This window comes from Perca fluviatilis, chromosome 4 (assembly GCF_010015445.1).
Source record: "Perca fluviatilis chromosome 4, GENO_Pfluv_1.0, whole genome shotgun sequence".
Classification (NCBI taxonomy): domain Eukaryota; kingdom Metazoa; phylum Chordata; class Actinopteri; order Perciformes; family Percidae; genus Perca; species Perca fluviatilis.
Window position 1 is genome coordinate 29681130 of NC_053115.1, and position 12033 is coordinate 29693162.

General features: G+C 42.0%; 1 protein-coding gene across 3 annotated transcripts in view; it reads left to right on the forward strand.

Annotated features, from left to right (window-relative positions):
* nisch (nischarin) overlaps window positions 1–12033 on the forward strand; it is a 46872-nt gene that overhangs the window by 10661 nt on the left and 24178 nt on the right. For all 3 annotated transcript variants that reach the window (XM_039797731.1, XM_039797729.1, XM_039797728.1), the window contains 11 exons: window positions 586–749; window positions 855–950; window positions 1896–1991; window positions 2081–2233; window positions 3736–3804; window positions 4211–4396; window positions 4785–4913; window positions 5945–6058; window positions 8831–9017; window positions 11005–11120; window positions 11408–11526. In XM_039797731.1, coding sequence (XP_039653665.1) covers window positions 586–749; window positions 855–950; window positions 1896–1991; window positions 2081–2233; window positions 3736–3804; window positions 4211–4396; window positions 4785–4913; window positions 5945–6058; window positions 8831–9017; window positions 11005–11120; window positions 11408–11526 — 1429 coding nt within the window. The remainder of the gene's footprint in view (window positions 1–585; window positions 750–854; window positions 951–1895; window positions 1992–2080; window positions 2234–3735; window positions 3805–4210; window positions 4397–4784; window positions 4914–5944; window positions 6059–8830; window positions 9018–11004; window positions 11121–11407; window positions 11527–12033) is intronic.

Genomic DNA, 12033 nt, shown 5'->3' on the forward strand with positions numbered 1-12033 from the left:
TAGTAGTTTAAGTGTAAACATGTATTGTTATTATGAATCTTTGGTTTAAACTAGCTTTCAAACAAACGCCCCCCTTGGGCACCTCAACGCCCCCCTTTCCAAAATATTGCTTCCAACGCCCCCCATCATCTTCTGAACGCCCCCTGGGGGGCTGTACCGCCCCCGTTGAGAAACACTTCTGTATATTATTAAAAAAAACATTGTTGTTAACCTTTGAAATAGCGCTAAGATGTTCCATAGGAAAAACATTAAATGCTTCTCTGTACCATTGTGTAGCTGAGAGGGACTTCTCATGAATCCACTGGAACAGAAAACCTCACTTTGCTTCAAGTTTGTTTTGTTTTTCGGTTGCATAGAACCCTAAAATACTTAAATAGCAGTTTTAATAGTTTATGATCTGTTGCAGCTGAATCATGCAACTCTCAGCTGCTGCATCCATCTAGTTTCCTCACAAGAATTGTTAGTTTCACCTTGGCCAACTACAGTTGTTATACAACCAAATATAACTTGATGAAACTGATAAAATCTTGTACAGTGCGCAGTGTCAGACCAACCGCTGGATGTGTGTGTGTGTGTGTGTTGTAGGTGAGCAGTTGCTGCAGGCCGGCGAGGTGTTTTCTCTGCAGCCTTTGCAGCTTTACTCCGTCTCCCAGCAGCTACGTCTGGCCAAACCAACCTGCTGTAACGGAGACGCCAAGACCGACCTGGGACACATCCTCGACTTCACCTGCAGGCTGCGATACCTGAAGGTCTCACACCTCTTATTTAATTCAAATCCCCATCGTTGGGCCCTGACTTCCCTTTCAGGAGCAGATGTGGTGAATGTTCTCACTGGTTCTGTCTGTGTTGGTCAGATGTCTGGTACCAGAGGCCCAGTAGGGACCAGCAACATCCAGGAAAGCAGTCTCCCCTTCGACCTGTCTGTTTTCAAATCACTGCTGCAGATAGAGGTAACTGTCTGTCTGTGTCCCTGTCCGTCTCTCCTGGAAATACTCTTCTCCGTACACATGTAGAATCAGCGGTGTAAACCCATTTACACCAAACTATGGTCCCAGGTTATTGCCTGGTCACACCAGTTAGTAGCACATTTCATTAGACACTGCAGGGTTTAATAAAATTGGATGGTGCATTACAGCTAATATGATAGGAAATAGCATGGGTAGAGTTATAAACATAAATTGCAGGAGCTAGCAGGCTACCAACCTAAAGGTCAACTGCTGTTGCAGTGTTGCATGTCGCTCCCCTCTCGAAAACACTAAGGGAGGAGACAAATTCATTTCATCACGATAACACAAATGCTGCCAGCTAAGGTGCTCAGCTGCAATGAAATGCCATGATGTGTCTGAGGTATTGTATAGAAGTAAGATAAGACAAACCTTTATTGTCTCCTTAAGAGAAATTTGTCTTGGGTGGTCGAGAAAAAACTAAAATGGTGACACATCACACATAAACACACAATTGTCTAATACAAATGCAATCAGCTACAGTTAACATTCAATAAACCTCACACAATATGCCCATATGCCCCCCCCTCCACCACACACACACACACACACACACACACACACACACACACACACACACACACACACACACACACACACACATATACCTTATCTCATATTATTCAGTAGTTTGATTGAAAGTGGCACAAACAAGAATTTATACCTGTTCAGCTTGCAGTTTGGTAACTTCTACAATTAATTATGTAATCATGTCATGTTCTCGTGAGTATGTTCCTATAACAGTACTGATGGGAACAAACTGATGAACTTTTAATAAATTAATTTAAAACCTGCCAAAATATGGATTATAACCTCTCTCTCTCTCTCTTTTTCTCTCTCTCTCTCTCTCTCTCTCTCTCTCTCTCTCTCTCTCTCTCTGTGTGTCCTCAGATCAGTGAGTGTAGCTCTCAGCAGATTGGAGGTCTGTCGTTTCTGAGGTCCAGTCTGGAAACTCTAAGTATCCACCACTCCACAGAAACTATGATGGTGCGGTTTAGATTAGATCCTTCTCTGTTGTGTTTAGCCAGTCGTGCATGTTGTGTACTGATGCGTGTGTTATTTCTGGCATCCTCCAGTCAATCCTTGTCCCAGAGGCGAGCGAGTTCTCACAGTGGGAGGCAGAGGGGGGCGAGTCTGGCTGTCCCGTAACCGCCGTCATCCCCTTGTGGAGAAACCTGACCACACTGGACATGAGCCACAACGGCATCAGCACCATAGACAGCTCAGTGGTGAGACAGGCCCACCAAACCTAAACAAAGTGTGAACTTCAGTCCGGAAAATGGTTCAAAGTCCCCCTCCACTCAAACATGTTTTTATATTTATTTTATGTACCCTAAAATGTGTGATTTGGACTTTATTGACTTGCATCTGTGCAAAGTTTGTCAGTAGAAAATGTCTGTGCTTGAAATCTAAGATTCAAAAGTGTCCTGATCAAGCTTGATTAGGCACGTCACTAATGCGTAAACCAACTGCTGTCTAATATGCAAAAGCCAGCAAAATAAATTTTCCAAGCCTGGAAAAGCTGTTTTAAAAATAATGGTTAAATAATGGTGCTAAATCCATCATATCTGTCAAACTTACTGAATATCAACTTAAAACAAAAAGTAAGGAAATTTGTGTTTGGTAGATTATTTCTCTGTGGTAACAATGCTTTTTGGCAATAAATCTTATACCGTTGGAAAGTCTGTTTAGTTCCTTTTCAAATGGTGCCCCATTTGTAAGGAACATGCATTTGTGGGATGAGAAACAGAGCTGAGTATGTGGGTTGCGGCCATGAAAAATTTGCCAAATCTTCTCTGCCAATGCCAAACATCTTATTCTGCCATTGACTCGTTTGGTGTTTGGTGGATTGGATGATTGAAGTTTGAAGAAACAAGACATTGGCAATTTAACAATGTATTCATTTAAAAAACGGGAGCCTCAGTAGTGTATGGAAGAACCATACACAGCCACAACAGCCTGGCACCTCCTCCTCATGCTGGTCACCAGCCTGGTCACACACTGCTGTGGGATGGCATCCCATTCTTCAACCAGCATTTGTTGCAAGTCAGCCAACGTGGTTGTGTTGGTCACTCTGGCACGAACAGCACGCCCAAGCTGATCCCACAAGTGTTCAATGGGGTTGAGGTCAGGACTGCTGGCAGGCCATTCCAGCCTCTCCACTCCCACATTCTGGAGGTAGTCTCTGATAAACCCTGCCCTGTGGGGACGAGCATTGTCATCTTGGAGGATAGAGTTTGGTTCCAGACTGTGGAGATATGGGATGGCCACTGGTTGCAGAATCAGGCACCTGATTGTCAGCACCTGGGGGTACCAGAAGCTCAAAACAGGAGTAAATAGCAACCGCAAAGAAAAGCTGTTTGGCATTGTCAGAGACGATTTGGCAAATTGTTCATGGGCGCAACCCACATACTGAGCTCTGCTGCTCATCCCACAAATGCATGTTCCTTTCAAATGGGGCGCCATTTGAAAGGGAACTAAACAGGCTTTCCAACGGTATACGATTTATTACCAAAAAGCATTGTTACCACAGAGAAATAATCCACCAAACACAAATTTCCTTTCTTTTTGTTTTAAGTTTATTTGGAAGATTTTGTGAACCAAGTCAGCTGAAACTCCGTAACATATACAGTAATATGAATTTAAGTCATCTTCTGTAAAATACAAAGCGGTTGTTTTCAGGTCATCCATTTGTGTTCTTGTTTAATATCTGAGTATTTCTCTTTTGTAGAAACTGATCCCGAAGGTGGAGTTTCTGGATCTGAGCCACAACCAGCTGTCCACAGTGGAAAACCTCCAGGTATGTGACAGCGTAATGAAGACCGTGAACACACGTTAAACTGCAGAGTTTAATGTGAAACTAACTAGTTGCAACATAGTTAGTGTTGACTTCACACTCATACCTAGGATCAAACTTATACCCTTACAACACGTGAGGTAATTTGCTATGCATCGCTACCGTGGTTTGTGACCCAGGTCGTATCTGAATTGTCCTGACCAGGGATCAACCCGTGTTGACTGGCTTGGTTCGATTTGACAAAAGAAGGGTTGAACCAGGAGTCAGATAATTCTGGACCGACCCAGGTCATTGGTGTGAAAGAGGCATTACCCTCCACCGCTGGTCCTAACAGCTGCAGTTAGACAGCCCTACAGATGTGTAGTTTGTTATTAACAGTAGCACTGAGGTCACTGTCCTGTGTTTGCAGCACCTGTACAATCTGGTCCACGTGGATCTGTCCTATAACAGTCTGCGGGTCCTGGAAGCTGCTCACACCCGTCTGGGCAACATCAAAACCCTGAGCCTGGCTGGCAACCAGCTGGAGCAACTGACCGGCCTCACCAAGCTCTACTCTCTGGTCAACCTGGACCTCAGCCACAACCGTCTGGCCCAGGTAATCCCAGCGTGGATGTCCTGATGCTCCGGTGGTCAAAGTGACATGAACACACACAGGAAATCTTTCTTTTTATACTTAATTGTAAGAGTGCAAAAGATAAATGTTTTTGCATTAAAAGAAATGGAAATGATCACTCACAAAAGGTATTAAATATGCTATTCCCAAAAAAAGAAGGAAATGCATAAATACTTAAATTACTGAAACGACCAACAAGTGGATCAAGTGTCCCTCATCTTATTCTTTTCTCATTTACTGTCAACTCTACAACACCCACTGTGTGGAAAAGCGCCCAACCATAGCTCATAGGAAAATTTAACGAGGGAGTCAGTGGAGATTGACTTTATTTTTTTTTATTTTTTTTTGTGGCTTGCGTGTTTGTTCTCAGTTGGAGGAGATCAGGAACATCGGCCTTCTGCCCTGTCTGGAGAAACTCAACCTGTCCAGTAATCCCATGTGCATCATCCCAGACTACAGAACCAAAGTCCTGGCCCAGTTTGGAGACCGTGCAGCAGAGGTACACCACCAAAACCACTACACTGTTTTTTTAAGATTATTTTTTGGGGGGTTTTCCCTTTTATGTTTGAAAGTGGATAAGGATTTGTTTTGGACTCTGTCCATTCTGCAGCGTTACAAAGACAACACACAATACAGAAAAGACAACACCAAATACAGAAAAAACAACCCAAAATACAGAAAGACAACACAAAAAACAAGTATCTCTCAACACATAGACATGAAAGGGGGAGAGTGATGGGGGATGACATGCAGCAAAGGCCAGCAGGTAGAGGTTGCCTCAAAACCACTACACTGTTAATACTGTACTACTACTATTACTTTGATAGCAGCCAATAACACCAAAAGGTTTTTTTCTAGCTGTACGGTTACTGTTGCTTTAGTCTATATCCACAACGTTCCACTTCCAGGATTGCTCCATTGCCGTCGGCTATTCTGCCGGATGTCCGTTACTTTCCGTTTGGTTTGTGTTGGCATTCTAAACTCCGGTGGATTTCTGAGGACTATGGTTAACTGCTCCTCAGATCTCTGCGGGGTAAATCCAGACAGCTAGCTAGACTATCTATCCAATCTGAGTTTTCTGTTGCCCGACTAAAACAAACTTTTGAACGTACACGTTCCACCAAAACCAGTTCCTTCCCGAGGCTATTTAGCAGATTTACCGCGGCTTTTCCCGGTGCTTAGCGCCGCCCATGACGATTGTGATTGGTTCAAAGAAATGCCAATAACCCAGAGCACGTTTTTCTACCATCCCGGAATGCTGTGTGGGCTCGCCAGACCCTCCTTCGCAGCGCTCTGGAGGAAGGTCTGTCATAGCGAGACTACTGTTACTTGTACTGCTAATATTACCACTGCATATGTATAAACAACCCTCACCACCACTCTGCTAGAATCTGCACCTATTTCTACTGGTAGTACTACTCGTGTATTAATATTACTGCTGCGACTGTTTATGCTCCTTCAGCTATTGCTATTAATATTATTGAGTCTACTTAAAAAAATAAAAAAACGGTCTACTCGCTGCGTCTTCAGGTTTGTCTGGACGGTAACGTGACGACCGAGAAGGAGCTGGACACAGTGGAAGTGTTGAAAGCCATTCAGAAAGCCAAAGAAGTCAAAGACAGGATGAGCAGCGGCGACAAGAAGGTACGTTCTGTCGCACTGAATCATCCAGCAGGAGGCAGTATCACACCAGCTTGTATGGTAAAATTGTCAGTATTTATGTCAGTTGTATTGACATACAGTTTGCACTTGAAAGATGAATAAATAGTTTAGAAATGTTGGATTAGGTCAGAGTTTAGAAAATGTTATGTTTCATGTATAAGTCACATGTAAATAAGTAATTTTTGAGTCTCTTTTAGGACTGTGAGATAGCAGAGCTTTAAAGCTATAGTGCGCAACGTCGGTTGTATTCAAGCGATCGCCAAATGAGTTGATACAAAGCTAATTAAGCCTTTCAGCTCCATAAAAGTCTCTCTGTATTTCTCAGTATGACTATGCTTACAAAATGGTGTAGTCCGGCAACATTCGCGCGAAGAAGCTTGAGTGATTTTTACGTTACCGCTGAGAAAGAACAAGAGCAGCATTCAGCTTTGGAGACAAAGAGGACATAACAAGTACAAGATAATTACCTCTTCTGAAGAGTCCATGTTTTTTTAATCCTCTGTTAACAACTGTGTAGTCTATATCTACGACGTTCCACTTCCAGGATTGCTCCGGTGCCGCCGGAAATTCCGCCGGATGTCCCTCTTTTTAGGCCAGTTACCTTCAGCTTTCTTCGTGTTGGCATTCTAAACTCCGGTGGATTTCTGAGGACTGTGGTTAACTGCTCCTCAGATCTCTGCAGGGTAAATCCAGACAGCTAGCTAGACTATCTGTCCAATCTGAGTTTTCTCTCGCACGACTAAAACAACTTTTGAACGTACACGTTCCACCAAAACAAGTTCCTTCCCGAGGCTATTTAGCAGAGGCAACGTTGCTCCGTCCGGCGCATAGCTCCGCCCAAGACGGTTGTGATTGGTTTAAAGAAATGCCAATAAACCAGAGCCGTTTTTTCTCCTATCCTGTAATGCTGTGTGGACTAGACAGACCCTCCTCCCTAGCGCTTTGGAGGTAGGTCTGGCAATGCGAGACTAGCAACTGCGTGGAGGAGGGGTGGGGGTTGGTGCGCGATCACCGAAGGCTTGCGTCATGTGGATGCTCCGACAGTGTTGTTGTCATTACGGGGGGAGACAGAAACTACGCACTATAGCTTTAAACTAGGCTGTTTACTTTTCTCAGCAACACTGGATATCATATTTCCACATTATCACTATCCGAGGAAATAATCCTACGTTGTGCACTGATTTGACTCCTGAGACTTTGACCTTTTGAACTCTCATGAGTCAATCTTGAACTCAAAACACTGTTGAATGTTACATCTTTGTCAGTCGTGTAATCTGTAAAAACTGTAATCTGCAATCATAGTTTCCAAATGAATGAACACAGAAACCTTCTGCAGTGGTTTTATAATTCTAACCTGATTATAGACCAAGCAGAGATCCCCACCATTTACCCTACCAGTTAGACTGACTAATAATGTCATGTCTACTACTAATTAGTGAAGGTAATAACTAATACATCTCTGAATCCTGAAGAGTGTGCACATCAGCAGCAGAGTTCAGATATAATACAAAAACAGCCAATAAAGCTGACTATGTAAGCATGATTAGGTGTGTGAGGTAGTAATCTTATTTGGAAACAAAAAAATGCACCAAAATTAAACAGATCTGTGAAGTTTGTGAGCTTAACCGTGTCTGCAGAGTCTGCAGTTGTGCATTTTCTGTTAATGTGTAGAACATAGTTTGTGGACCTTTTTTTGTTTTTAAACTTTTTTTGCTATGAGAACATCAGAAGATATATTTTGGCCAACTGTTTCCTCGTGCAGAGGAAGCTTGTAAGTTTTATGGTCAAGGTGTCCAAAAAAAACAAGACCACTTCCTGTTTGGGAGTCCAACATTCAGAGAAAAAACAGCCATGTTAAGTTTAGTTTAAAGATTGGCTGGGTTGTTTTTCCAATAGCGGAAACAGCGGTCAACCCAACGTATTTGAACATATCTGCTTTTGTAACAAAAATAGGCGTAGCAAAGGATCATTACTGAGCATGTTAGGCCTTGATCTTAAAAAGTTTTTCAACTCCCATGCATACTAAATAACCTGAATTCAACATTTAAGCTGCATGTTGGTCATCTTTCAATGAGAATGTATGTTTTTTGGGCATTTTTAGGCCTTTATTGACAGGACAGCTGAAGAAATGAAAGGGGAGATAGAGGGGGGAGTGACATGCAGCAAAGGGCCGCAGGTCGGAGTCAAACCCGGGCCCGCTGCCTCGAGGAGTAAACCTATATATATGGTCGCCCGCTCTACCAACTGAGCTATCCGGGCTCCCTCAAACAGAATGTTTGAAACTAAAAGTGCCTTCATGCTGAAGACAAGACGCCCACACAGAAAGTGGTTGTTGTCGTTCTGGCTTGTGTAATACTGTCTCTGAACGCAAACCTTTCCGCTGAAGGAAACTGTTGACCACAAATGTTGTCAACATGTTGAAAAAAGCTCAATATTGATTGCAGGTTTTTCACAGATTCAACCTCGGAGTAAGAAGGTTACGTTTACACTTCGGGCACACTAATTTAGCTCTTGAACTTCACAGTTTGGTGTTAGACTAGTGCAATTTGTTTTCTTAGTTTTTTTTGTTTCCATATAAAAAGAGCAGGCCTGTCTCTTTATCAAAGGCTAAAAACCAGTGTGAAGATGTCTTTAAAACCCTCGCCTCTGCTGCTGATGGTGCTGCTGCTGGTGGCAGGTTTTGGGATGTGATCTGGTTAATGCTGTAGGTGATGCTGCTCTCTGAAGGCTTCCTCCTCTCTGTCCTCTCGTCAGATCAGTGAGGAGACCAGGCTGTCTGCTGCTGCACCTCCTCACCTCTCCTCTTCCTCTCCCCCCTCCTCTTCCTCCTGCTGCTCATCTGCTGTCTCTCCTCCTGCTGTCACCTCCTCCTCCTCCTCCTCCTCCTCTACCTCCTCCTCCTCTTCCTGTCCGGTCCAGCAGGCTGCCTGCCCCAGCCAAGGTAATCATGTATGCATGAGAGAAAAACTTTGTTTCTCTCTTTGGAAATTGTTGCTTCTTGCTTAGGCTGTTCTAAGTTCAAACTCTGCCTTATAACATACATCCAACATACATCCAACCTTTGAGAACACCAATTTTTTTTGTGAATGAATAATGTATCATAAATAAATGAATGTTCTTCCTTAAAATACAAGGGGGCATAAGCGAGTACACCCCCTATGTTAAATCCCCATAGAGGCAGGCAGATTTTTATTTTTAAAGGCCAGTTATTTCATGGATCCAGAACACTACGCACCCTCATAAAGTTCCCTTGGCCTTTGGAATTAAAATAGCCCCACATCATCACAGACCCTTCACCATACCTAGAGATTGGCATGGTTTTATTTCAGTTACACTAATAGCTGGTTTGATTTGCATTGAGAGATGAGCTTATGGAAAGTACCCCATGCCAATCTCTTTATTTAGGCTTGATTGGTGTTCTCAAAGGTTGGATTTTTCCAATTTTTTTCATTTAAGGCATTAAGATCAATTTCCAAAAGATGATGATTTTTTTTTTTTTTTTTTTATTCCTCTTTTTAGTTAACTGTAGCAGGGGTTCCAATACTCATGAGCAGCACTGTAAGTGTTCACTAAGTTGACATTCATCCATCACAAAGGTTGCACCAGCGTCATTAACTCTTATATAAAATGTAGCTGTAATTATATTTACACCCCTAAATTATTAGAATAGTTGGTTCCAGACTTTTGTCCATATCGACTGTTTCCCTGGTTGGAAAAACAACCAAGCCAATCGGAGCTCTGTTGGGGGCGTCATCTTCAAGGTGACAGTAGCCATGTTTGCATGTACATATTTTTGGGCATATACTGTATGCAAGCATCGCATTAGAAAAGCTTTATGAAAAAGGCAATATTTGACTAAACTACCTCAATTTTATTTCCGGGCAGTTAGACTTTCTACACAGACTGAGATGGATGGATGGATGTACAAGCAGCTGGAGAATAACTAACCAGTGACTGATTTATATTCACTAATGTTTGGCTGGAGGTTGTGTGACACACGCTGCTAGTTCTCACTAACCTCCTTTAGTACAGGCTGCATACTGTGTGAATGTCTAAATCTAACCATAAGAACCAAATGCATGTCAGTATTTTGTTTGTTTCAAATATTTTTTATGTTAAAGCTTAATTTCAAAAGTCAAGTTACAAAATTGTTATTACAGTGATTCTTTTTTTTTTTTTTTTACAGTATACCAACAAAGATAAGGAAGGGAAATAAATATAAATAAATAACTAAATACAAACGATTAACAAACGAGAGGCCCTAATCCCTACCCGCTATTTAACCCCCCCCCCGGACTGCGATCTGTCAGTATTTTATTTATGAGTGAAACAGGGTTTAATTTAATGTGGCATTAATGCTTTTTTTTTTATGACAAATTTGTATCTGATTCAGTCAAACGGCATTAAAATACATTTCTATAAGAACTAAGTAGACATTAACATGTTTTCAACTGAAGCTTAGAGCAGCCATGGTTGTTGATCATTTTTAAGTCCAATCTAACTTATCTAACATTTCTTTAAAGATTCAAGACCTTTATTTGTCCAGTGCATGTGCCCATCACCATATCTTTCGAGCCCAATTTTTTTGTCTTCAAATGTCTTGTTTTGTCCAAATATTCAGTTTACTATCACATAAAACTAAAACAAAAAAGCATCAAGTCCTCATATTTGAAAAGCTGATACTAGGGAAAGTTTGGCATTTTTTGCCAATTGTCTAACGTCAAGAACAAGCATCACATATTCATACTTGAGAAGCTGGAGCCATCCACACATCCCTCACCAGAAATGATTCGGCACAGAAATAGTAATATTTAAAGATGTCAAGTTGTGGCACAAAATGCCAGAATCAGCTCCAAAAGATCAGCCCTCAGTCAGACTTTGCAGAGCGTGCTCCTCACCTCACTGATCTCTTTGGTTTCCTGTTTCAGATGTGACGCGCAGAGAAGAAGCGGCACTTCCCCTCGCTGTTCCTCCTGTGAACGCTGCCCCTCCCCCCGCAAGCTTTAACACCAACACACACCTCCTGTCTGCTGACCCCGCCCAGGTCAGACACACACCTGAAACACCAGGGAGGCGAGGCGTCTGTTCCCATGACAACCAATAGATTATCATTAGAGAGAGGCAGTTTGACTGTTAAGCGATGTGATGTTATGTAAAGAAGGCATTATGTGACAACAAATGGAACTAATTATTTTGATTAGGAGTGGGACAGTTTATCATTGAACAATACGTCTTGATATAAAAATGTCAAAGTATTCATTGTGAAGAATGTTTAGATATTTGCGTGTGTTTCAGCTGGGCTCTAATGTTGCTTTGTGTGTCTGTCTGCAGGTACAACAACCGTCTGCCAGTCTGTCTGAACACACACTCTGTGGAGCTCCTACAAGTACTATTACTACTACTGCTGCTACTACTACTACTACTACTACTACTACTACAAATACTGTCTGGTCAGTATCAAATACCATAATTTACTACACGTTAATTAAAATATAACTTGACTTTTTGAGCCAAGCTTTTAATGTGAAACACCTGTGCAGGAAGTGTGAAGTTTCAACATGATGAATACAATCTGCACTCTGGTCATAACATCTACATCTCATAACTTATTCCCTGATATATATTGTTCTTAACGTATATTATTTCTTTTCTGTCGAGCAATTCTAATTCTATTAGGTTTATATTCTTGTCTTTTCATAGTCTGTAGTGGAAGTTTCCTTTGCAGCAGGGGGAGAGTTTTCAGAGTTTTAGTAAAATGAAACAAATAAGAAACTAGAACCAAGTTGGGTTTTTGTATTTTATTAAAAGATATATTTGCAAATAGGAGCAACATGATTTCACAAAAGGCCGCAGCCCTGTGTGGAGTCAGTTTCTCAAATGAGTGAACAAGAACACTAGGCTTTTATGCATCTTCAGAGTGACAACACACACGCACTTGGATTATTATGACGCTACAA